Source organism: Camellia sinensis, chromosome 6 (genome assembly GCF_055761805.1).
Source record: "Camellia sinensis isolate YWXY chromosome 6, ASM5576180v1, whole genome shotgun sequence".
Taxonomy (NCBI): Eukaryota; Viridiplantae; Streptophyta; class Magnoliopsida; order Ericales; family Theaceae; genus Camellia; species Camellia sinensis.
Genome location: NC_138966.1, coordinates 112,005,038 through 112,032,713, shown reverse-complemented (window position 1 = coordinate 112,032,713; position 27,676 = coordinate 112,005,038). Strand labels below are relative to the sequence as shown.

The 27,676-nt window shown below is 37.7% G+C and overlaps 2 protein-coding genes across 2 annotated transcripts; both read left to right on the top strand.

Moving 5' to 3' along the window:
• The first annotated feature begins 4,299 nt into the window (after nt 1–4,299).
• LOC145793500 (geranylgeranyl pyrophosphate synthase, chloroplastic-like) lies at nt 4,300–20,650 on the top strand. The gene is made up of 2 exons (XM_082876343.1): nt 4,300–4,467; nt 20,081–20,650. Exons 1-2 carry the CDS (start codon nt 4,300–4,302, stop codon nt 20,633–20,635), a joined length of 723 nt encoding a protein of 240 aa, XP_082732469.1. The 3' UTR covers nt 20,636–20,650.
• A 1,692-nt stretch (nt 20,651–22,342) lies between these two features.
• Nucleotides 22,343–26,288, top strand: LOC114270998 (uncharacterized). The gene is made up of 2 exons (XM_028212611.2): nt 22,343–23,158; nt 25,867–26,288. The coding sequence occupies exons 1-2, from the start codon at nt 22,796–22,798 to the stop codon at nt 26,047–26,049; spliced, it is 546 nt and encodes a 181-aa protein (XP_028068412.2). The 5' UTR covers nt 22,343–22,795; the 3' UTR covers nt 26,050–26,288.
• Nucleotides 26,289–27,676: the final 1,388 nt, after the last annotated feature.

Here is a 27,676-nt window from a genome sequence, read left to right as displayed (position 1 = left end):
TTTTATTTTTCTTTCTCTCTCATTTGTTCCAAATACCATGAAAATGATTATTGCGTGTTCAAATAGCTTGGATAACGTGGTGTGCCATGATTATATTGGAGTTTTGGAGTCATTTGATGTCATCAAATAATAGAAAATTACAAATGAAATTAGATGGATGGATATCTCTTATCTTCCATTCAATTGTGTAGGAGAGGGTTCAAGAAAGGAGTTGGAAAATTCGAAGATCTTCAAAGATCCTTGAAGAACAACTTCGAATTCTCTAGAATATGATGAGAGGCTTAGATTCTTCAATGATCTCAACTTAGGAACACAACAACAAAGGAGATGATGGAGATAAGAGATTGGGTGAAGAAGAAGGCAAAATGGCTAGAGAATAGAATAATGGCAAGGCTCTCCCATTGATCTCCCACTTTCACTCTCAAGGTCGATAATGGAGAAGGGAAATTAGTTCTTTCCCAAGAGTTAAAAATCTCCAAAATCCATCCCTTGTAAAGCTATGGGTGGGTGCTATTTATAGGCACCTCATGATGTAGGATGGAACCCATGTGCAAGGCACATGGGGGATATTCTCTCTAACCACCTTGTCCGAGGAGGTGACCCCTCGAGGAGGTGACCTCTCCGAGGAGGTGACTTTTCCGAGGATGAGAAAACCCCGAAGAGGAGATCAATCCCTCGGCGAACCCTTCTTCTTAGCCACACCTAACCAATGATCCCCAATCATCCCAAAGGGTCAGGGGTAGTCCCAGAGGACGTCCTGCCGCAAAAATATTGCCGAGTCTCATGGATCCCCCGGGGTCGTGCCACCTCGACCCGGGTATAGGCTAGTTTAACCGAAGAGTGAATTTATCCCCACTCACCGTCCTCGGGATCGGGTCCTTTGTTCGAACTCCATTACGCCCATGGTTCTGGTGCGTAGATCCCGGAAAGCTCCGAGCCCGCAAGTGTTCTGGGACTCATTAACGGAGCGACTTCTAGATTGTGTCTGAATCTGTTCGAAGCCAAGTACTTCGGATCTCTAGATTCGTGGGTCCGAATCCTTTCGAGTCCGAGTGCCTCGGATCTCTAGGCTTGCTTAATACCCTTTCGAGTCCGGGCCCGAGTAAGTCTCTAAGTTCGTGGATCCGAACCCTTTCGAGGCTTAGAGCGATTCAGCCCGTTTGATGGCAATAAATCTAGGCCCACCGATTCTTGGACTTGCAATAAATTCGGGCCCACCAATCTTGGGCTATTGGGCCTAAAAGAAAGGAGTTGGAAAATTCGAAGATCTTCAAAGATCCTTGAAGAACAACTTCGAATTCTCTAGAATATGATGAGAGGCTTAGATTCTTCAATGATCTCAACTTAGGAACACAACAACAAAGGAGATGATGGAGATAAGAGATTGGGTGAAGAAGAAGGCAAAATGGCTAGAGAATAGAATAATGGCAAGGCTCTCCCATTGATCTCCCACTTTCACTCTCAAGGTCGATAATGGAGAAGGGAAATTAGTTCTTTCCCAAGAGTTAAAAATCTCCAAAATCCATCCCTTGTAAAGCTATGGGTGGGTGCTATTTATAGGCACCTCATGATGTAGGATGGAACCCATGTGCAAGGCACATGGGGGATATTCTCTCTAACCACCTTGTCCGAGGAGGTGACCCCTCCGAGGAGGTGACCTCTCCGAGGAGGTGACTTTTCCGAGGATGAGAAAACCCCGAAGAGGAGATCAATCCCTCGGCGAACCCTTCTTCTTAGCCACACCTAACCAATGATCCCCAATCATCCCAAAGGGTCAGGGGTAGTCCCAGAGGACGTCCTGCCGCAAAAATATTGCCGAGTCTCATGGACCCCCCGGGGTCGTGCCACCTCGACCCGGGTATAGGCTAGTTTAACCGAAGAGTGAATTTATCTCCGCTCACCGTCCTCGGGATCGGGTCCTTTGTTCGAACTCCATTACGCCCATGGTTCTGGTGCGTAGATCCCGGAAAGCTCCGAGCCCGCAAGTGTTCTGGGACTCATTAACGGAGCGACTTCTAGATTGCGTCTGAATCCGTTCGAAGCCAAGTACTTCGGATCTCTAGATTCGTGGGTCCGAATCCTTTCGAGTCCGAGTGCCTCGGATCTCTAGGCTTGCTTAATACCCTTTCGAGTCCGGGCCCGAGTAAGTCTCTAAGTTCGTGGATCCGAACCCTTTCGAGGCTTAGAGCGATTCAGCCCGTTTGATGGCAATAAATCTAGGCCCACCGATTCTTGGACTTGCAATAAATTCGGGCCCACCAATCTTGGGCTATTGGGCCTAAATAATTTAATGGGCTCAAATTAGCTCCTCTTACATTTGCCCCTTGCGTGTATGAGAAATTGTAATTTTCTCGGACATGCATAATTTCACCTTGTCAGTCATGCTTCACATTATGTCTTCGAGAATATTAGTCTTGATAGAGTCTAAAGATAAAGATGAAAATTCACCGTAATTTACAGATAAAATCGACAAGTAACATAAAAAAAATAAATAAGTAAATAACTTTTTTTTTTTTTTTTTTTATAACTCTTTTTTTTTTTTTTTTTTTTTAACATCTAAGAAAATATTTTTCCACTTATCATCAATCATTTTTTTTATTCTTAAAGAGATAAAAGACCTGCATTTTTTTTTTTTCATAGTCAAACTTAACTTGCCTTCACTCAATGTACACAAATTCAACTTTGTAGATTCTCCAGGAAGCATATTCGATGTCACATTATATAAATAAATATATATATATATATAGAGAGAGAGAGAGAGAGAGTATATTGGCTTGAGAGGCCATAAACCAAGCAAGCTTCTTTTTTTTTTCTTTCTAAAAGATTATAACCCTTCAACTTTTTGTAAATTCACTCCAGGTGCTGTTTTTTTCACATACCCAAAACATGTTCTCTCTCTAGCAACGTGAATGAACCCATTTTATGGCAGCCAAACAAATCTTAGCAAACCGTTATAGAGAGAGAGAAAATTTTTTTTTTTAGAGGCTACCCCAAACCACACCTTTCCTTTTCTGGTTAGGCAACCCAACGGATCCATCCACATATAGATATATGTATATATATAAATAATACATTCTGAGAATAATCTAGCATCACGCCTCCCTTTTTTTTTTTATTATTCTATTTAAAGAGAAGAATGGCAACCCTAATCAATACATTTCCCATCTTTTTTGCCTCCAGCCGCCAAGCTCCCTAAACAATAAGCCGTCCCTCTCTCTCTAAAACAGAGACCAAGCTTCTTCATTTTCAAGAAAAGCTTTGCTTCTATAATATTAGACGCCACTGTCGTGCTCTCTTTCTTTAACAAAGAGAGACCCAACTTTCTTCTTCTTTTTTTTTTTTTTTTTTTTTTTTTTTTGGTCTTCGGCAACCCAGTGGCACAATCTCACTAACGATTTTTTTTTTTAATTTATTTGCAGGAGATCAAACTCCAAGGACCCATTTCGGCACAATTTCCCCCCAAACTGAGATCACCCAGCTTTCTTCTTCAACGTTCCTCAGCTGCCAAACCAAATCGTGACCAGCTTGCTTTGCAACTACTGAAGACCACCGATGTTAGTACGCCGGCCGTCGTCACAATTTCCAGGCACCGTCTTCAGCCGTGATCTGGCCAACGCTGACTACGCCCGCCCTTTCAACGCGGCGTCGGTCTGCCCAACTACTTCGTCGCTTGCACACCGCCTGCTGCCTCCGGCTTCGGATTGTCCGACACTGACCATACACGTCCGCCCACTCAACGCGACGTGTGTGGTCTTGCCTAGCACTGCACAGCTCGTGCCACCGCTGACCTACTGTCTTCAATTGTGATCTAGCCAATGCCGACCATGCCGCCCTCTCAACGCGGCATCGGTCATCGGCCCATCCTCTTTGTGTTGTTATTTCAGATTAACAAGTGCTCGCTGAAACCCTCTTCTCATTCTTCTTATATTTTTGGATCTGTGGGTAAGCTTCTGAAATTCCTCTGCCTCAGGTTTGTAAATATAAGCTCAAAATCTTCTTCTCTTGATTTTTTTTTTTTTTTTTTTTGACGCTTGCAGAACTTGATTTATACACTGAGAATTTGCAATTTCAGCTTGAGGTAGATAATACAGGATTTGTATAATTTTAATTTTATATTTCGACCCCAGATCTGGATTCTGAACTCCTATTGTTGAACTTGTTCTAAAATAGAAACAAGGCTTGAAGCACTTTTGGTTGACTCAAAATCTGATGTTGCTAAAATCACAATATTGAATGTTTGAATATTGTAATTCCGGAATTTGAAACTTTACTGAGAAGCTTGGTTTGAATGTAGACAAAATGACACTTTGCTCTGTTGAAGAGAAAGGAACAAATGTGCCGTTGTTGTTGATGATATCCACATTGATATTGCTATTTGTTGAACCCCTCCGATTGGATCTTGAACTTATGATAAAAGGTAGTCTTGAAATTCATGTTTTGGAGCTGGATCTTGTGTTGATAAATCTGGTATAGATGGGGTATTAATGTTTCCAAGATTAATTGGTGTAGAGAGATATAATTTGAATCCTTCGAGTTTTGTTGATGCCGCTACTGAAAATTTTCTTAGGCTTGCTCGTCTTGAAATTTGTAGAGTAAATAAATGTTGTTGCAAAAGAAATCCGAGGAAATAAGTCTCTCATATTGTATATATATCTTCTTATCGGATAATTGATTGTTGTGGCTCCGAGAATAGTGAAATCCGATATTGAACTTTATATATTTGATGAATGAATTTCGATATCCATATTCGGTGAATGTTTCGCTTGGAAGAATAAACTTACTGTAACAGAGAATAAGAACATATGTTGATATGTGCTGATTTTGTGGACACTCAGAGAAAATAAAATGTTGATGCCGAACTTTTGTTGGAACATTGTTGCTTTATGTCGGTTTGAGAGGAACCGGCCCGAAGAGACAAGAACTTGATTGTTGCATTTTCATGAACTTGTTCGGAGGAGTAAAATTGTTGTAGCTTAAATAGATCGATATTATTTGTTGATGTTGCCCCATTCTGATAATGCTTGAATCATATTCTGAACTCAATATTGCTCATCTCATTTGTCGGTTTTACTATTTCAGGAAAATAAATTCTTGATTGAGATCCACGACCTCGGGGCCCTTAGAACCCACACTAATGAGAGCAAGGGCTGTTCCTCGGAAGTCCAAACAGAAGCAAGACTGTCCCTCGGGAGTCCGAAAGTAGCACACACCCTACTTTGGCAAGAAAGATTCCTCTGGAAGATAACCGAGTCTACCAAGCTTCTACCAGCAGAAGTAAAGACTGTCTCTCAGAAGTCCGAGCAGAAACAAGGCTGTCCCTCGGAAGTCCGAGCAGAAACAAGGCTGTCCCTCGGGAGTCCGAGTGGATGCGCACTTCTACTTCGGCAGCTAATGGAAGCAAAGGCTATCTCTCGGGAGTTCGAGCAGGAGACAAGGCTCTCCCTCAGAAGTCTAAGCAGAAACAAGGCTATCCCTCGGAAGTCCGAGTGGATGCGCACTTCTATTTCGGTAGCTAATGGAAGCAAAGGCTATCCCTCGGGAGTTCGAGTAAGAGTCCACTCTACTTTGAAAAGAAAGATCCTCAGAGCTCGTATTGATGAAATCAAGGGCTGTTCTTCAGACCCGCACTAATGAGAGCAAGAGTTGTCCCTCGGAAGGCTCTCCTTCAGAAGTCCGAGCAGAAACAAGTCTATCTCTCGGAAGTCCGAGTGGAAGTATACTTCTATTATGTCAAGAAAACTCCCTTCAGGTTGGTAACTGAGTCTACTATTTCTCTTTCTTCTTTGAGGGGCAACAAAAAATTGAAAACTGTTTCAAGCAACATAACACAATGAAGATATACAATGTAGAGAAAATAACTTTTAATGGAGATACATAATATAGAGGAAATAAATTTCTTCATAACATAAGAAAGATAGAACTTCATGCACAATGCAGTAAATGCAAACTGTAAATGTCATAGGTAGACTTCTTTCACGGAATGTTGAAATTTGCCCCTAGAGTTGCAAGATCATTTGGAAAGCTTTCACCAGCTGCTCGGGTTGTGGCCATCATGCATCATCATAGCTATGTCTTTGGATCTTTCTGTACAGACTGATATCCACATCCCCGCAAGACTTTTCATGGATCTGTTGTAGTCGGAAACTTGCTTCTTGTTGGCCAACACACCAGGCTAGGAATCCGGTACCTCCTCGGAAATAAAGTTCACCTTGAATAATTATGAATTGGGCAAGCTTGGCCATAGTCAATTTTCCAACTTTGCTTCTGAGTTGTTCGAGGACTTCTCCTCTCCAGTCCTCCGGAAGGCCTTTGTTTTCAGGTATTATCGAAGGCTCTATTCTCTTCTTGATAATAATTGTCGCCTCCTCCTCTGGGATATCAACTCCTGCCCTTAATGTAGCGAGGGCGTCTGAAAACTTGTTGTCGGAACAAGGCATATGCTCTATTTTGACCTTCTGAAATTTGTCAAGAAGCCTTCGGACTGTTGTTCGATATGTGGCCAAGGCAGGCTCCTTTAAGACGAACTGTCCTGAAACTTGCTTCACTATCAACTTTGAGTCCCCCCGAATCCGAATCTTCTTGATACTGTGCTTCTCAGCTGCTATCAAGCCTAACATAAGAGCCTCATACTCGGCTTCATTATTCGAACAATGGAAATCCAGTTTATAAGACAAATATAACTTTTCCCCATTTTTGCTTGTAAGGACTATCCCGGTTCCTCCTTTACCTCCGGCTGCTGCTCCGTTAAAGCTCAATGTCCAAAAGCTTTCCTTGGAAGCCATAGCTGCATATACCTCTCCTCTTACTTCTTCATTCACTGGTTCATAGTCACCACTTGGAATTTGAGCAAGGAGGTCAGCTAAGGCTTGGCTTTTAATCGCCTTGGGGGCTACACATGTGATCTCGAATTCACCCAGTGCTAGCAACCATCTTGCCACCTTCCCGGTTATAGCAGGCCTGCTGATGAGGTATCGGATTGGATCACTCCTAGTAATAATCTGAATCTGATGTGCTAAGAAGTAATGTCTGAGCTTTTTGGGCGGTGAATACCAAAGCTAAGCAGTGTCTCTCTATCGGAGTATATCGGACTTCTGCTCCTCGAATCTTCTGGCTGATGTAATACACCGGGCATTCTGCTCCATCTACATCTTGGACCAATAATGCCCCTATGGACTTGGGGGTTGAAGTTAAGTACAACATTAGAGGCACCCCGGGCTGCGGGGCTATCATGGTCTGAGGCGAGGTCAAGGCCGCCTTGATTCTCTCAAAGGCCTTTTGGTGCTCCTGGTTCCACTCGAACTTGGCATCTCCTTTTAACAATGAGCCGAAAGGGGCAGAGATCTCTGCAAGTGATGGGATAAACCTCCGAATATAAGACATCTTCCTGAGGAACTTCTTTAACTCCTTCTGAGAATTTGGGGGAGGCATTGCTTTGATAGATTTGACCTTGTCTTCATCTGCCTCGATACCATGCCTATGTACAAGAAACCCGAGGAACTTCCCGGCCGTCACCCCGAAAGCACATTTGAGAAGATTCATCCTCATTTTGAATTTCTGGCACTTCTTGAATACCTTCTCAAGGTCTCGGAGATGGTCTTCTTCTTTCTTGGATTTTACCACTAGATCATCAACATAATCTTCCACCTCATGATGGATCATGTCATGAAAGATTGCAGTCATAGCCCTTTGGTAAGTTGCACCGGCATTCTTGAGTCCGAAAGGCATGACTGTATAGAAGAAGTTTTCGAGAGGTGTTCTAAAAGCAGTCTTTTCTGCGTCCTCTTCAGCCATCTTAATCTGATTGTATCCACTGAATCCATCCATGAGTGAGAACATCTGGTGTCCCGAGGTAGTATCTACGAGGGTGTCGATGTGAGGAAGAGGGAATTCATCATTCGGGCAAGATTTGTTCAAATCTCGAAAGTCTACACATACTCTGATTTGGCCATTCTTCTTCTTTACTGGCACGATGTTTGCTAACCACGTGGGGTACTGTATTGGCCGGATGAAACCAGCCTGTTGAAGTTTTTCAATCTCCTCCTTAATCTTCTCTTCGAGATCTGGATGATACTTTCGAGCAGCTTGCTTAATTGGCTTGGAGTTTGGGAACACATCAAGATAGTGGGAGACTAGGTCAGGATCTAGTCCGGGCATTTCCTTATATGACCAAGCAAACACATCTGAGTATCGGCTTATCAACTTTAACAATTGTTCCCGCTTCTCTGGGCTAAGGCTCGAACTTACGAATACCGGCCTCGGTGCATCTTGTCCATCACTCAAATCTACTTCAATAAGTTGTTTAGGCTGAGGCTTCGGCCCATGTTGCATGCATTCTGGAGCCACTTCAGGCTTTATTACTATATCATTGTCAGGAGGCTCTTCTTTTGACTCGGAGTCGGTGACTGAAGAAACCGACTCCCCGCACCTTCATAAATAGTACACCATCTTGCCTCATTCTCGGACTTTCATCACCTTCCGAGGAATAGGCGGACTTTCTGGTCTGGACATCGCCCGCTTACTTGACTCTGCCATCGGCTCCTTGTCATCTTTGATATCCTCCCAACGAGGAATTTTGATCCCTCGAGGCTTAGAGGTAGTGGGAACTTCTTCGACAGCCAGTTCGGTGAAGTAGATGGCATCAGAATAATGAGCTTCATGGATCTCGAAAGGCCTTTCTGTAGCCTGAATTGTCACCGTCTTCTTTCCCCATTTAGCCTTAACACACTGATGATAACTCGATGGTACAGCCCCATATCTATGCATCCAGGTCCTCCCTAGAATGATGTGATAATTTGCCTCAGAATCGATAATATGGAACTTGGTGGCCGAGCGAATCTCTCCAACGGCTAAATCAACTGTTACGCATCCGATAGTAACTCTCCTTTCTCCACCGAAGCCAGTGATGACTATCGGCTGCTTCACAATGCGTTCTTCAGAGATTCCGGCTTTTTCTAGAGTAGCGCGAGTCATAATGTTGATAGAGGCTCCACTATCTAGAAAGGCCCTTTTGAACTCAACCCCGTTAATAAAAACAGTCACATAAAGCGGGCGATTGTGAGAAAAAGGATATTTTCGATCAGCCTCGAAAGTAATGGCACTAGATTGCTCTTTTGCCTTCCTTGGGATAGACCCCTCAGTCGACATGCATTCCTCATGGTGTGCCTCGGCTATATTAATGATAGACTTGGTGATTTCCGTTCTTGCCTCCCTGAAAAGTCCAAGCTGGTCAAAGAACTGCTTGAACTTTACACAGTCTTGCAGGGTTTTGGCATAGTGATCCGGATTTTTTTCCACTCTTGGAGGCTCGTAGTTAACCATCTCCTCGGTCTCCTCAAAATAAGATGCCACATAAACATGGTGTCCTCCTCTTCCATAGTATTCTTCTCCTCCTTCTGGATCAAAGGGATCTTCGCCATGAGTCATAAATGTTCTGCCCTCTGGATCGAGAGCACTTCCATAGTAAACTTGCTCACCCTCTGGCTCGAGGATGTCGTCCAGATAACAGTCATCGTCATCGAGATTAGCGATAGCCTCGATCATTGGGCCTTCATAGGCTATCATAGCAACATTCTTGCCCTTGTCTCGGTGTTGAGGATATGGTTGTTCTCGGATGTCTTGAGTCTCTCGTTTTTTGAACCTCAATTCGTCTGCCTCGACTTTATCTCTGAAGATTTTCCTGAGAGTCCAACACTTCTCTGTCGGATGTTTCAATGTACGATGGTAGACACAAAATTCAGGGCTCTCACGGTCCTTTTTTGATGGCATTTCTTCAACATAAGGCAATTTTAGCTCTCCGTCAGCCACCCATTCCTTAACTAGAGCTTTCACTTCCTCGATTCCACATGGATAAGAAACATTCCCCTTTTCACCATTATATTGCTTTCTTTTCTGGCCTCTATGACCTCCTCCTTGTGAATTTCGGGTATCCGGGGCAGAGGCAGCAGCAACGATAGGTCCACGAGATGACTTGAAACTAGTCTTGTAACTGGCTTTGAATCCGGACTCCTGAGCCTGAGGAATGCTAATGTTCCGAGCTGCTTCTATTAATGCCGAGAAGGTGGGTAGCTTGTGGTTAACTAGAAACATTTTGTACCTGCTCAATGCCCCTTCTAGACAAATTTGAACCAGATAACTCTCCTCAACTGCTTCATGACAATCCACGGCCTTGTCCTGAAACCTTTTGACGTAGTCAAGGATGTCTTCATTTTCTTGTTGCTTCTCTTTACACAATGTAAGTGTGGTCACCTTCTCCGCCACTTGAAAGAACTTGGAGTGGAATTTGTTAACCATTTCCTCCAAACTTCGGACAGAGTTTGGGGCCAAATTAACATACCAACTATATGCTCGGTCGGTGAGGGACTTAGAGAATTCTCTCAGTCGGAGGACGTGGTTTGAACCATGAATACCTAGAGTCTCGATGAATCGCACAACATGTTCTCGGGCATTTCCTTGTTTGCCGTCGAACTTGATGAACTTCGGCACTGTATACCCCTCAGGGTATGGATAACTCAGCATCTCAATGGGGTAAGGCGGCTTGACGTCTGGATCAGGCAAAGAGGGTAAGGTCCTCTTGCCCCGTTCGAGATCGAACATGGCCTGCACATCGGCGAGAGTGAGAAACTGTTGAGGGAGAGAGTTTGATGGTGGTATTCCCGGGACTTGGCTTATGTACCCGAAGACTGAGCTAGGGGCGTCTTGGTCATTCTGGTGCTGCGAATTCATCATTGGTGAGGACATTTGACGATACTGGCCATCAACGCCTATAGACAAGCCAGTTGGTGATGGGATATTGAATTGAGGCCCATAGAGTCCACCGCACGGCGCCGCTATACCGGGTTGTGCTTGCAGATTTGTTGTCGGCACCAAAGGAGGCCCGCTTGGTGCTTGGGTAACATTTACTGGTGGCATGGCAAGATTAGATACGGGCAGAGCTCCCTTTTGCGCCATCATGCTCCTTATGCTTTCCTGGACACCAACAGTCGCCGGAGCACCATTCATTACACCAGAAACTCCCCTAGTCACCATTGGATCTTGGCTTGGCATGCCATGGAGCCCGGGTATGGGCAAACTGCCGCCGCCTACTGTGGTTTGAGCATGTGTTACTGTGGCCGTGTTGCCATGAGCCATAGGCTGATTGGGGCCTACTTCTCCTTGGATTTGATTTTGCGCTCCGGCGGGAATAACTCCACCACCAGTTTGATTTCCGTTTGGCGCCGGTGCAAAGTTAGAACTCATCACTAACATGGTGTGAGTGAGATTCTGAAGAGTGGTAAGAATCTCTTGCTGAGTATTCTGAAGTCCTTGAATGGCTTCAAGCAAAAGTGGTTGATCTGGAGCCATGGTTCTGTCATCACCACCATTAGAGGATCCTTGTTGGTGAACTTCATCTTCTCCCGCCATCCTTGTTGGAGTTGTGTGGATTCCAGATCTCGTTGAGACCATTAACCAATCCGCCTCCCCAGCAGAGTCGCCAAAATGTAGGAGAGGGTTCAAGAAAGGAGTTGGAAAATTCGAAGATCTTCAAAGATCCTTGAAGAACAACTTCGAATTCTCTAGAATATGATGAGAGGCTTAGATTCTTCAATGATCTCAACTTAGGAACACAACAACAAAGGAGATGATGGAGATAAGAGATTGGGTGAAGAAGAAGGCAAAATGGCTAGAGAATAGAATAATGGCAAGGCTCTCCCATTGATCTCCCACTTTCACTCTCAAGGTCGATATGGAGAAGGGAAATTAGTTCTTTCCCAAGAGTTAAAAATCTCCAAAATCCATCCCTTGTAAAGCTATGGGTGGGTGCTATTTATAGGCACCTCATGATGTAGGATGGAACCCATGTGCAAGGCACATGGGGGATATTCTCTCTAACCACCTTGTCCGAGGAGGTGACCCCTCCGAGGAGGTGACCTCTCCGAGGAGGTGACTTTTCCGAGGATGAGAAAACCCCGAAGAGGAGATCAATCCCTCGGCGAACCCTTCTTCTTAGCCACACCTAACCAATGATCCCCAATCATCCCAAAGGGTCAGGGGTAGTCCCAGAGGACGTCCTGCCGCAAAAATATTGCCGAGTCTCATGGACCCCCCGGGGTCGTGCCACCTCGACCCGGGTATAGGCTAGTTTAACCGAAGAGTGAATTTATCTCCACTCACCGTCCTCGGGATCGGGTCCTTTGTTCGAACTCCATTACGCCCATGGTTCTGGTGCGTAGATCCCGGAAAGCTCCGAGCCCGCAAGTGTTCTGGGACTCATTAACGGAGCGACTTCTAGATTGCGTCTGAATCCGTTCGAAGCCAAGTACTTCGGATCTCTAGATTCGTGGGTCCGAATCCTTTCGAGTCCGAGTGCCTCGGATCTCTAGGCTTGCTTAATACCCTTTCGAGTCCGGGCCCGAGTAAGTCTCTAAGTTCGTGGATCCGAACCCTTTCGAGGCTTAGAGCGATTCAGCCCGTTTGATGGCAATAAATCTAGGCCCACCGATTCTTGGACTTGCAATAAATTCGGGCCCACCAATCTTGGGCTATTGGGCCTAAATAATTTAATGGGCTCAAATTAGCTCCTCTTACAAATTGTAATGCCTACTATCACAATTTGAAGTTTCTGATTAGCTGGTGATGGCATCTAACCCAAGATTTACTTGATAATGATATACAAAATAGGATTTAAATAGAAAAAATTATACAAAATGATGTGACTAAATCAAGAACTTATCATTTTAAAATTAAAAAAAAAAGATCGATTAAAATATTTTTTAATATCAAAACTGTCATTGACACACTGGTAACGTTTGGCTTATTTTTCAAAACTTAACTTTATTTTTAAGCCTCCGTTTGGGAAGTGAGTTGACTTTTTAACTTTTTTGACTATTTTAGCCTGGGTTAAAAAGCTTGGTCCGGGAAGAGTTTTTTGGCTTTTTGACTTTTTAAATTTTTTGACTTTTTTGACTTTTTTTGTAAGAGAGAATGTAATGATTATGGATTGGATATGATGTTTTGTTTGTTGGGGCTAAAATAGCCTATTTTGGGTTGGCTTGGGAAGTGGGTTGGTTTTTTGACTTTTTTGACTATTTTAGCCTAGGCTAAAAAACTTGGTTTGGGAAGGACTTTTTGACTTTTTTGACTTTTTTTGTGAGAGAAAAGTGTAATGATTATGGGTTGGATGTGATGTTTTGTTTTTTGTGGCTAAAATAACCTATTTTGTCTTTTGTGGCTAAAATAGTCAAAAAAGTCCAAAACCTAAGTTGCCAAACAGAGGCTTTGTCTTTTGTGGCTATTTTAACCACAAACCAACTTGCCAAATACAACATGTTAACTAAACATATTTTTGAAGTACAAATCAAAATTACTTTCAAAACTCATCTCTTTATTTATTTATTATTATCAATCAATCACTTTTTCTTTCACATCTCTCCTATCTCCTATCTCCTATCACATTCTCTCACATTCTCTCACATTTTATATATCAATCAATTAAAAGAAAAAAAGAATTACAAATCATCCCACAACTATTTTCAAAACTTATAACTAAACAAATTTTTTCTTTTCAAATCATGATTTGAAAATTTAAAATTTAAAATTTAAAATATAACTTCACAATCAAATTATAATTTTAAAATTAAACAATATGGGTTTGTAGCTAACTTCCCAACCTAACCAACCTATATGTGATTACTTAATACTTCAATCTGTGAAAGTTGAGAGACTCACACAACTTTTCATTTTCTTTAGTAATTTATAACTGACTCTCCTATATTTTAATAGCAAATTAATTTGCCTTATATCAGATGTTGGTATATATATATATATTAAATTAAATTAAATTGGGCCAGGGCTTTTGTACAATTATCTATAATATTATGGGAGTTACGTACCATTCCTATGGACCGATTTTTATTACTCAGTAGGTTTTATTCAAAAAAAATCAAACAATATTTTTCATTTTTACCCCTAGTCTCTACACTGCAAACTTACCACTGGTTTAAACAAATTTATCACTAGTTTAAACAAATTTATCACTAGCTTATCATTGGTTTAAACAAATTTATCACTGGTTTAAATGAATTTATCACTGATTTATTACTAGCTTAAACAGATTTATCGCTGGTTTAAACAGATTTATCATTGGGATCTTCCTCAATACACAAAGAGGAAGGGAGAGAGAGACATAGAGAGAGAGAGAAGACCCTGCGGCAAAGCGCAGTGGAAGCAATGGTGAAAGTGGAAGAAGTGGTAGTTGAGGTCGCCGACAATGATGATAGTGGAGGCGACAGTGGTCTTTAAAAAGTCTTGATCTCATTGGAAACCATGTATAGTACCAAATTAGAGCTGAAGATAGTAGATCTGCATTGAAAATTCCTAGATCTGAAGCCATCGACGAAGTTTGTCATCAAAGACAATAGATTGGTAAGGGAGGATTGTGGCAACAACGGTGATGTCGATGGCAATCAACAAGAGAGGATGACAGTGGTGTGGGGTGAGCGATGATGGCAACGAGGGAGGAGGACAAGGACGGTAGTTGACGCGAGCACCATTGATGACAACAGAGAAAGACTTTCGTTTGGGAAGTGTGTTGGCTTTTTGGCTTTTGGGTTTTTTGACTTTTTTCGCTATTTTAGCCTGGGCTAAGAAGCTTAGTTTGGGAAGGGCTTTTTGACTTTTTGGCTTTTTTGACTTTTTTTGTGAGAGAAGAGTGTAATAATTATGGGTTGGATGTGATGTTTTGTTTGTTATGGTTAAAATAGCCTATTTTGTCTTTTGTAGCTAAAATAGCCCGAAACTAACTTGCCAAACGGACCTTTAATAGTGTTGGTAGATGTAGTGAGGATAATATGGACAGTTGAGGACTTAATGGTGTATTTAAAATGTCAACAAGACTTATGAGTAATTAATTTCATTTAATGGTAATGGCTGGTAGATATTCTATAATATTTCTCTAACATATAGCTCTGAGTATCATATTCCAATTCCATTTAATTTTAAGATCTTAGATATAGTAACGACCCAAGATTTTTTAAGATTTTAGACTAAATATTAAAATGATTTATTATTTCATTAGACTTTTGAAAAATCAGAGCCTTCAACAATAAAAAAAATTTAAATTTTTTTAAGAGCCTTAGACAGGGCTAAGTGACATAATGGTTGAGTTACCTTTGCTTATATAACACAATTTTAGTGCAAGATGGTTTCGCCAATATAGAGTCTAAAAAATATTTAATGTTACAGTATTAATTTCATATACAGAGATCTTATTTATAATTTAAATCCATTTTGGGCAACCTTACAATTGCGTTTTTAAAATCTCATAAACAAATAAAGAAAAAACTACAAAATAGTGTTTGATTTGTTATAGTGACTTTGAGACCTTGACCTTCTAACGGTCAGTTTGACCAGATGAAATTCTATGCAGTGTCCATTCTAATAAATCAAACATCAAGATCAAGTGGTATTATAAATTAGAATAAAGATAGAGGGTTTTAATTTTAACACTTTAAAGAAAATTTTAGTGATGTGATAAGAGGGTAAAAAAAAACATAGATACACGCATCATATGTGATGTGAGCCCCAGTCTTTATTACATCACTATAACACTCTTTAGAGTTTCAAAATCAGAGTTCTTAATCTTTATTCTTCAAATTCAACTAATAAGGTTACACTAGGGAGTTTGTTTGGAAGGATTTGAGGGTGAGATTAGACTCTATATCCAATCTACCATAATGTCTATTAGGAATTTGTAGGTTGAATTAGGAATTTCTTAGGACTATGAATCCCATATATGTTGGATTACTGTGTCCTAAGGGATGTGAGATAGAATTAGTTAGACTACTGTGTCCTAAGGGGATCTGGAATAGAAATTGTGGGATTAAGGCAAAGTTTGGCATACTTCAAATAATTCATCTTTTTATCTTTTTTTATCACATCATTTCTCTACTTTTTTGCACATCTTTTCGTAAATATACAAAAAGTACACTTATTTAGGTCATCCCAAACAATCCCTAAGTTGTAAAATGACACATTTGCCCTCCAAGTATTTGATATCATTATGTATTGTATTTAGTAAAATAAAATAAAATATAAAAATCTAAATTAAAAAATAAAATAATTTAATTTTATTGATGTTTATTTACTTAATATTTTAAATAAAATTTTATAGATTTTTTATTGATGTTTTGTTTCAAGTTTTTGTTGTTATTTTTTTTTCATTTCATTATTTAATTTTTATTGATTTTTTTATTTAATTTCATTATTTAATATTTAATATTTAAAAAAATAAATTTATTTAACATTTTATTTTAAAAATAACATAAATTTTTATTGATGTTTTATTTATTTAATTTAGTTAATTAAAAATAAATTTATTTAATTTTTAAAAAATAAAATAAAATAATTTTTTATTTAATCTATCCAAAAATAATTAAAATACTGAAGACATATTTAGTATTGCTATTACTTAGTAAACAATTGAAAAGAGTAAAATAATCTATTAAGCATTTACCCTTCTTCATAATATTTTAATCAAACATTGAATTCAATAGAATAATCATTTTCAGATTAATAGTCTAATGGATTACAATCTTTCTTATCCAGTCTCATTCAAACAAACATGACCTTACTTCCTCTATGGTTAAGGAAAAGTATAGTTAATCTTATAATTTTTACATAATTACATCAACATCCTTGATGTTTAAATTCACACAATACTTCAAGAGAGGTAGAGATGAAAAGATAATATTATAATCTCTTTTCTATTAAAACATATATTTATTTTGTTTATTCTAGTGTCTACTCATTATCTGTGTTAATTTTGATCATTTTAATCTTACTAAAAAAGAAATCAAAATAATTATGTCAAACTTATAAAATTAATTAATTATTTTTTTCAATCTCAAAAGAAGTGAGTGCAATTTCTTCAATTAAACATAGTATCCATTACTTTTGTATTAAATTTTTTAAAAATAATGTAAAAAACTAAAGCTAAATGCTACTTTCAACTTTGTCAAAGCAGTTAAAATAAAACAATAAAAGATAGTCGGCAAAGAGAGAGCCACGCGGCATTGGACTCCATAGGTTATCCATATTTATGTGGGGGTCCCTCTAACCACCGTCCAGTATTCATTTGGAGGAGACCACAAGTCAGGGGGGGCCTCCTTTTACACCAATTTACAACACACCCCTCCGTGATTGGTGTTTTATTTTTTCGCAATTAGTAATATTAGAAAATATTTTAAAAACTTAATAATTTATATTTATTATAAGTGTGATTCACTTTTGATTAATTTTAAATTTATATTATACACTCATTCCAGAATAAAATTTGAGATAAATTTTTATGATTGATAATGTTTTTATTTATTTTTGATATTTTTGCTATGATATCTAAAGGGAAGAAGTCCTCATCGTGAAGAAAGACCTTTTTTGGTCAAATTTGAGGAGAATGGATCTCCACGAATTTACAAATAAATTAATTCAAAAAAAAAAAAATCCAATATGCTTGTTTGTCAATTGATAATTAATTTAAATACAAAAAAAATAAAGATAATATTTAAGAGATCTACTATAGTATAACTGTATCACAAATGTAGCATTATTGGCATTATCCTACGTAGATCACCTTTGGATATAAGGAAAACGACAATGCTAGGTAGCTCAAATTTTTGTGGCTCAAATGGCTCAAATCTGTCAAAACGACGTCGTTTTGACAGATTTTGTGTGTAAAACGACGTCGTTTTGACAGATTTGAGCCATTTGAGCCACAAAAATTTGAGCTACCAAACATTTTCCTAAGGAAAATGGTCAGGTCGTATTCAGGATGTTGACTTTGATAACTCATAAATTATACATACAGTCTCAATAAAAAAAAATAATTTAAAAAGTATTTATAATTTAAAATGAGTGAATCAATTTTTTTTATTATTATTGTAACCCACAAGATACTAAATTTTTAAAATTTTGGATTATGTTTTGAAAAAACTAATAATAATAAGTTCATAGTAACTGTAAAATAAACTGATGTATTATTGATTTATTGATAGATACACGATTCTGTTACAATTGATTGATTATATAGATGTAGGTTAGGTGGTGGTAGGTGAGGAGTAGGTGAGTGTGGTAGGTGAGTGTGTGGTAGGTGATGGTAAGTGTGTGGTAGGTGATGGTAAATTCTAACAGCCCCCGCAAACTCAAGGAGGATAGAAACTAACCAACTTGAGTTTGGAGAGATGAACAAAACAAGAAAATACATAAAAATAAAAAAAAGATAGGAGACACTGTATGGTCGTGTCAGACCATTGGTGAAGGCACTGTATGGTGGTGTCATAACGGTGTAGAGGACACTGGATGGGGGTGTCATAACATGGTAGAGGACACTGTATGGTGGTGTCATAACGGTGTAGAGGACACTGCATGGTGGTGTCATAACGTTGTAGAGGACACTGTATGCTAACCGGAATCAATGCGGGACAGTTTATAGGGTCATGTCGGACCGTTGGTGATGCTAACTGGAATCAAATGTCGGGACAGTTTATAGGGTCATGTCGGACCGTTGAAAAAGCTAACCGGAATCAAATGTCGGGACAGTTTATGGGGTCATGTCGGACCGTTGGAGATGCTAACCGGAATCAATGTCGGGACAGTTTATGGGGTCATGTCGGACCGTTGAAAAAGTTGCACCCTCAAAAGGTGTGCCCAATTTTGTCAAAAGGCGTGCCATCAAAAGGCGTGCCCAATTTATCAAAAGGTGTGCCGGACATGATGGCGAGGCACGTGGGTGCCTTGGCGTGCGTGCCCGTTTGTCGGCTAGTGGCAAGAGGCGCGCGATGCGCGTGGCTGCCTCGGCTATAAGACGGAGGCTGAGGCTGAGGCTGAGGCAGAGAAAAGCTGCGAAAAACCTCTGAAAAAAAAACTTCGTTGTGCTGAGAGAGAGAGTCTGAAAAGCTCTTCGTTGTGCTGAGAGAGAGAGTCTGTAACACTCTGTTGCGAGAGATATTCTGTAACACTCTGTTGCCCAGAAAATGGCCTCGTCCTCGTCTTCCCGTGGACTGCTCACCCTCTTTCCCGACCTCAACGAGTCAACAAGAGAGAGAACTGGTGCGGTGGCACTGGAACCTCAACCAAGCGCCCCGGAGTTTACTCCGTTGAACTTTCCGATGCGGTCTGTGGAGCAAAGAATGGCAGTGCAGTCGGATGTGGAGGCCAATCAGTATACTTTGAAGGCATGTGTGGAAAGCATGACGGCGGTTACAAATTTGTCGAACCGGCTGCAGAGTAGGACAAATGAGGTGCAGCATTTGAACGCCCAACTGGCTCTGCTCCAACGCATGTATAAGGATGCGCGAGCAGAGATAAGCGTGCTAAGGGCAGAAAACAAGGAGCTGAAGCGGAAGGCCACCGTGATGTTCCGATTTGGAGGGCCGCCATATGCTGCAGTGGAGGAGCAGGGAGTAGGAAACTTGCTTGGTGGCACGGGAAAGACGGAGGCAACACCGTCAAGGACTGCCCAGGACGGAGGCAAAAAGAAGAGATCTGCGGCAGAGTAGAGAAGAAAAATCCCACTGTAGGTGTGGTTGTTTGTTTGTTTTTTTTTTTTTTTTTTTTTTTTTTTTTTTTTTTTTTGGTGTAGAATGGTGATCAGGGCGAAGTCCCGCTAGAAATAAAATGAGTGTATTGTGCAAATCTAAATGGTTTGAAGGTACAAGACTGAGCAGAAAAATGAGATGTAATTAATATAATTTTTTTTTTTTTTTTGAGACAATAAAATAAAGAAAGGAAAAAAATAATAATAATAATTAAATTTGAAAGCAAACGTAGGAGAGAGAGGGACAAACTCAGGTGGATGGCATGATAAAAAAAAAGCAAAAGAAATAAAAAAAGAGAAAAATGCAAAGTGGAGACAAATTGAGTGGAATTCGGTGAAAAGAAGTGAGAAATCAAGATTATAAATTGGTTTGGCTAGTGGTAGGGCCCACCAGCACTATTTAGTTCAAAAATGTGGAATGGTGAGCATGTGTATGCATGTGCTCTCTGTCGGTGGTGTTCATGGGCAGAGGTGAAAAATAGATTTCAAAAGCTAGTGCTGTGTTGTTTTTAGCTCCAGAGTTGCGAAGAGCAGAGATTGCCTCAGCTCATCTATGCTCTTTCCCTGGCAGTAGTAAGCCCAAGTAAGAAGAGTATCGGCGGCAAGCGGATCCGCCCTGTCCTCTGCATCGCCGCCTGCGAGCTCGTCGGCGGCCACCAGTCCATGGCGATGCCGGCGGTGTGCGCGGTGGAGATGATCCACACCATGTCTCTCATTCATCGCCACAAGACCGCGGCTTTATTGGAGGGGTCTGTGGTTCTTGGGGCGATTTTGGGAGGTGGGTCTGATGAACAAGTTGAGAAGCTGAGAAAGTTTGCGAGATGTATTGGGTTGTTGTTTCAGGTTGTGGATGACATACTCGATGTTACTAAGTCCTCGCAAGAATTGGGGAAGACTGCCGGGAAAGATTTGGTGGCTGATAAGGTTACTTACCCAAAATTGATTGGTATTGAGAAATTGAGAGGAGAGATGTGTGAAAGCCACGAAGAAGATTCGTGGAAGGAAATGATGGAGCGAAGCTTCTCTTCTTGCATAGGTACGGCTGTGGAGAGCGGAAGGTATGTGTAGAAAATAAGCAGAATAGGTTGAGGTCCGGCGGACGGCTAATAAGGTTACTTACCCAAAATTGATTGGTATTGAGAAATTGAGAGGAGAGATGTGTGAAAGCCACGAAGAAGATTCGTGGAAGGAAATGATGGAGCGAAGCTTCTCTTCTTGCATAGGTACGGCTGTGGAGAGCGGAAGGTATGTGTAGAAAATAAGCAGAATAGGTTGAGGTCCGGCGGACGGCTAAGGTGAGGTTGCCGCCCGCCGGTGAAGCGAAAATATTAGGTTCTAAACCTGCTCTGATACCATGTAAAATAAACTGATGTATTATTGATTTATTGATAGATACATGATTCTGTTACAATTGATTGATTATATAGATGTAGGTTAGGTGGTGGTAGGTGAGGAGTAGGTGAGTGTGGTAGGTGAGTGTGTGGTAGGTGATGGTAAGTGTGTGGTAGGTGATGGTAAATTCTAACAGTAACAATTTCAAAGTTGAAAAAGGTTATACATCTAGTAAAGTTCCTATTAGGAATTTGAAAAATACTTGTAAGTAGGATTACTTAGCGGATATATTGATCCGTCTAAATCGATCAAATCGAACACATTTGTTACATTTTGGACGGATACGTGATGACAAGCGGACAGATACAGATAGATTTTCTCCAGTCCGCCTAATTTTGGATAGATGACGGATTGAAAGCTTCTAGGTTGCAACCGAACCGCGAACATCTTTAGTTTGCAGTCATTGTTAACATACTGGTTTGTTAAATTATTATCTATGTTTTTAGTCATTATTAATAAGACAGATTGGATAGTTATCCAAAAAAAAAAAAAACAAAAATTTATGTAGACAAGTTTTATTATGTTGAAAATCTGTAAAATATAAACAGCCAAACCGATTCGCATCCATCTGTCAATCCGGAGAACAGTTGCGAATTAATTTTTTTCAATCTACTTAGTTTTGGATAAATGGCGGATTGAAGGTTCACAAATCACAACCAAACCGCAAACTCTCCTACTTGTAAGTCATAATCAAATGATCAGTATATTCATAAACTAACATCATTGTTTTTTAACTAAAATTTATAATCTTTTAATAGATACAAATTTTTTTACAAAATAAGACATAAATGTAAAAAAAATAAAAAAAATAAGCAGCAATGGTTGGTGGCCCGAAAATATGTGGTTCGAATGGCTTGAAACAACCAAAACGACATCGTTTTGTATGTAAAACGACATCGTCTTGCCATTTTCGAGCTATTCGAGCCACATATTTTCGGACCACCAAACATTTTTCAAAATTAAGTTTTACACGAGGTGGAGTCTCCATATGTATGTCACATTGGGTAAAAATTTGTGCAGTAATATTAAGAACACATAAGCCAAACACATATGTTGACATGTGGATTCAATATCATATGTATGTCACATTGAATAAAAATTTGTGCAATAATATTAAGAACACATAAGCCAAACATATGTTGACATGTGGATTCAATATCATGTGAATTCCGCCTTAGTATAAGAAATCTTGTATTTGACTTCGGTACAGTACAATAGGTTTTTTGAAATTTTTGTAGATAGAATTACTACAAACTTTTTTAATTTCTCACTTGAGTGAGGATTATTGAGACTTTATTGGAAGTTGAGAAACATCCGTGAACATAACGAAATCGTGACCATCCACAATAGCATTTAAGGCCACCCACCATACCTCTAAGTTATGAATTTTTATGTTGGGTTTGGTTAGAAAATTTGAGTAGAAATTTGAAAATAAAAAATAAAAAATTAGGTGAAATTTAAATAAAATATACTTATATTTCATATAATTTCACATAGCTTATCTCTTTTTATTTTCAAATCCCTCCTCACCCAAACACAGCATTAAATTTATCAATGTTACATGTATTAATTAATATATTAATATTATTATTGATCTTATTCATTATACAAATTATAAATATCAAAAAAAATTTAAATTATATCACATTATATATTAATATACTAATTAATATATTAATTAATACATAAAACATTATTCCATAATCTCACCACCACTTATAAATACAGCACCAACCACTCCGTCATCTTCACAAACAAATCGCAAAACATTTCAAATCACCCCCTTCCTATTCAAATCACCACCGTTGATTCTACTTTTTTCCGATCAGCACCACAATGGCCGAAGAGAAGCACCACCACCACCACTTCCACCACCACAAGGACGACGAAGACAAGCCCATCGATTCAGCTCCTTATTCCGGCACCACCACCGGATATGGTGACACCACCACCGGATATGGTGGCACCACCACCGGATACGGTGGCGTTGAAGAAGTGACCACCTATGGTGAGACCACCAACGCCTATGGAAGCGGTGGTGGAGGGAGTGAGTATAGTGAGAGTACTGGTGTTTATGGAACTACAGCACCTCCTCGTTTTTCTGAGGAAACCCCTGATTATGAGAAAGAGGTTAAGCAGCACAAGCACCGTGAGCACCTTGGTGAGCTTGGTGCTGTTGCTGCTGGCACTTTTGCCTTGGTAATTATTATTCTTCCCTTATGTATCCATCTATCTATACTATTATTACGTGTGAACTCCTAAATTCGTTTACATATGACTTGGTAATTTTATATATATTAAAATAAAAATATTATTATACATCGTAAATAAGTTTTGAAGTTAAGATCTTGAGTTTCATTAAGAACATAATTATTATTTAAGCAATATATATATTATGATATTAAATTTTTTATTATTTATTTTTATTATTAATTACCTGAATTGCACATGTATTAGCTGTGATCTAATTAAAATTTTAACTGTCGCTCTTACTGATAAGAGTTTATGAAATGCCTTAACCAATTATTTTAAAGTCTAGTTGAATCTTTTCATAAATTTTTACTTATATCTTTGTTTGTTATGGGTAAAAAATTTCAACCTTGTAATTGAGTTAAATTTTTAACTGGAAACCAACCAAGTTCATTTGTTATTTTGTTTAATATATACTAGCGGAATTCATTTGTTATTTTGTTTAATATATACCGGCGGTTCGCAAACGGAATTTTTGAGTCTTATCCCTTTTATCTAAAAATGAAGGACATGTGGCATAAAGTCAAGCAAGCAAATGCTTGAACACCAAGTCTAGTCTTCATTTAATATAATTATAAAAGTATAAAAATTAAATTTATTTTTCTTTGAAAGTTTAAAGGATAATCAATATATTTAAAATATTGAGAATCTATATCTATCTATCTATATTATATATATAAGCAAATGTAGTGATCTCTTAAAAAATTCAAAACTCTCAATCCTAACATCTCATGAACCTCTTTCCTACGTGGCACATTCATTCTTTTCTCATTCTATTTTCCTATTTTTTCTTATCTTTTTTTTATATTTTTTATTTCACTTTTTAATTACTTATGGCATGGATATAAAAGATTTTCAAAATATTTAAAGATAAAAGATTTTCAAAATATTTAAAAATAGAAGATGAGTTTGACTCTAATTCAAATTTCTTCGTCAAAACAAAACTCTCAATCCTAACATCTCATGAACCTCTTTCCTACGTGGCACATCTATTCTTCTCTCATTCTATTTTTCTATTTGTTCTTATATTTTTTATATTTTTTATTTCACTTTTTAATTACTTATGGCATGGATATAAAAGATTTTCAAAATATTTAAACAAAAAAGATTTTCAAAATATTTAAAAATAAAAGATGAGTTTGACTCTAATTCAAATTTCTTCATCAATTTATGTCTTACCCAAGGATATTTGAAATAAATAAATAAATAAATTTATAAATCTCAAAACCTAACTTCTATGACAATATGAAATTAGGCAAAAAGATTGGAGAACAAAAATAACGTTCTAAAGAAATTAAACGGGTGATTTAACTAATTATGCAAAATTTTTAGCATCTTATGTAAAAAGAAGCACATGTTTTAAATCTCATATTATGTTTTTTGCTCTCTTTTACTTTTGCAATTTATTTAAGTTTCTCTTTCTATATTTGTATAATTTATCTTCAAATTTGCATTTGATTTTTTTTTTAATCTTTATCTTATATTTACAGGATCGATTCTTGCTTTTGATTTTTAATTAAGTTTATTCTATTTTTATCTGATTTTCACTTTCTATATTCTTATAATTTTTTATTCTTTCTTATTTCAATTAAGTAACTTTAGAAGACAAAATTTGATTAAATTATAGGTAGTAGACACAAAATAGAGTTAAAATTTGTATAATAAGATAACATAATTGCTTATTTTTTAACTACACAAAATTTAAATTTTAAAAAATTATAAGTGGCACTTAAATCTTATATGATTTTTAACATACTACCTCGATTTTATTTTATTTTTATTTTTTTTACAAATTTTAAAAAATTATAAGTGGCATTTCACTCTTATCTAATTTTTTAATTATTACCCTCTCCATTTCTTCTGTTATTAGAGTTATATTAGATTTTATTTTTCTTTTCAAGTTTGTCTTATCTTATTTTTTAATTTTAAATTTCAACTTTGTTTTTTTTTTTTTTCAATTACTGAATTTCTCTCTACCTCATTTTTCTAGGATTTGTCCAATTTTCGTATATATATGTATATATGTATATATATATGTATATATATATTTATAGTTTATCTTCAAATTTAAACTTAATTTGTTTTTATCTATATCTTATATTTACAGAATCCACTCTTACTCTTAATTTTCAGTTCAACTTTTTTTTCTTCTAAAATTTATTTAATTAAATATAGTAAGATCACTAAATATATTATTTCAATACACATCTAAATAAATATCATAGTATTTAATTGTTAATTTTTAACATGTTTAACATTATTTATCATTTTTTGTTACTTGCCCGTGCATAGCACGGGTTACCGCTAGTTGAAGTGATAAGAATGTATTGGGGACTATTAATTTTTCAACCTTGGAATTTCCAATTTAACATTTTAATTTTCTTTTCTAAATAATTTTCACATGGGTGAATATGTATAAATAATAAAATAATATATATTTCTTTTAATTATTCAAACTTTTAGATCACTTAATTATTTAATATTATAACAGAATAAAAATATTTCTGTTTGAATCATTTGGTTTATCTAATAAATATAGCCGTTTATATTGTATTTACCTTGTTTTTGAATTTTTTTTCCAAGCATGTTTTGATTATTTTTCTTCTGTAAAGAAAAATTATGAAAAGAATTATTTTTTTTCTTACTGATTATTACAGTATGAGAAGCATCAGTCAAAGAAAGACCCAGAGCATGCCCACAAGCATAAGATAGAGGAAGAGATAGCAGCTGTGGCTGCAGTTGGATCTGGTGGGTATGCATTCCATGAGCATCATGAGAAGAAAGATGCCAAGGAAGAAGATGAAGAGTCCCATGGCAAGAAGCACCACCACCTCTTTTAACTTTTGAGTGGCTTGCTCTGTACTATGTCTTCTGCTTTTTTTCATCTTTAATTTGTGGTTTGTCTTTAATTTTATTAAGTGATCAAACTACCCTAAATAATTATAGTTTGTGTTGAGTCAGTTTGTGGTTGATTACTGGGTCTTTGGTTTCTATGCCATGACCTGGTATGAGGGTTGCAGGTGTTATCTTGGCCCTGTTATCATGTGATGTTTATAATAATTGTGTTTTGAGTTGTTTATTATAGCGTTCAATCTCTTGGTTATGTGTGTTTTGTGGATTAGGATTTGAAAATAAACAATCTAACTTACCCATGTGTAATCTTTTATCTATGGATCTTGATGATCTAAACATAATATAGTTGAAATGGACATACAAAATACATAAAAGAAGAAAAAAGAAAATCATCAATAATGTGTAAATCAACTATACTATCCATCAAGAACGTGTTAATTTTTTAATTATAAATGATGTTGGTACCTTAATATAAGAAATAGTAATACAATGCCATAGTAAAGTAGTTGGCCATGTTAGGAATTGATCGTTACTAATCAAGATCGGTGAGACACGAAATAATAAATAAAGAAGAAAAAATGAATCAAATAAATCACACATACAAATTTACGTGGTCCACCCTAGAATAGGGTTACGTCCACGGTTGCTGCGGTTTTCACTATGATCAAAAAAATACAACTCTTTTAGCCTAAAAGAGGCGCCCCTGGACCCTTTCCCTTGGGAGAGGCCTCCAAACCCCATTAGACCCATTGTTTGAGTGAACAATAAGATTGAGGCCAAGTTTGGCAATCCAAAAATAATCCATCATCTTTTTATCTTTTTTTAATCACATTACCTCTCTATTTTTCTGCACATCTTTTTATAAAAAGACAAAAAATATACTTATTTAAATCATTCCAAACAATCCTCGAATAAACAATACTTATTAAAGTCTACCGACCCAACAGGCCACCTAGAGCAGGAAAACTTTATGTTATATCCTAAACCTCCTTGCTTTGTTTTGCCTTTTCTCCAACACGACAACAAAATAAAATTATCTCTTTATTAAAAAAAGAAAAATTTATCCATAAGTCATAGTTTTTGAAAAGTTAAACCATTTAGTCCTAAAATTTTTCTTATGCTCCATTTAGTCCCATTTACACATCAATTTAATGTTCGAAACATTAATTTGATATTCGAAAGCTAATGTTCGAAACATTAATCTGATGTTCAAAATCTAATGTTCGAAAAATTAATCTGATGTTTGAAACATTATAATGGGACCTTTCAGTCTATAAAAAAACTTTTAAGACTAAACAGTGTATAAATTATTAATTTAAGATTTATTGGTGCATCCCCTTAACAGAGAAGGCAGTTCTTTTACTTTATGTACAATAATGCTATTATTTTTGGGGGGGGGGGGGGGGGGGGGGGGGGGGGGGGTGATTATTTCAAATCTGAAAGATTTATGATTCTTCATTTAACATATTGTTGCCCACAACGAAGATTATCTTTTATTTTAGGGTGCTGTTATTATATTTTGTTGGCGATTGGCAACAACTCTTTTGCCTAAACGAGTAAAAATAAAATAAAATAAGTTAATAAAATAAAATATTATATTTAAATTATAATTAT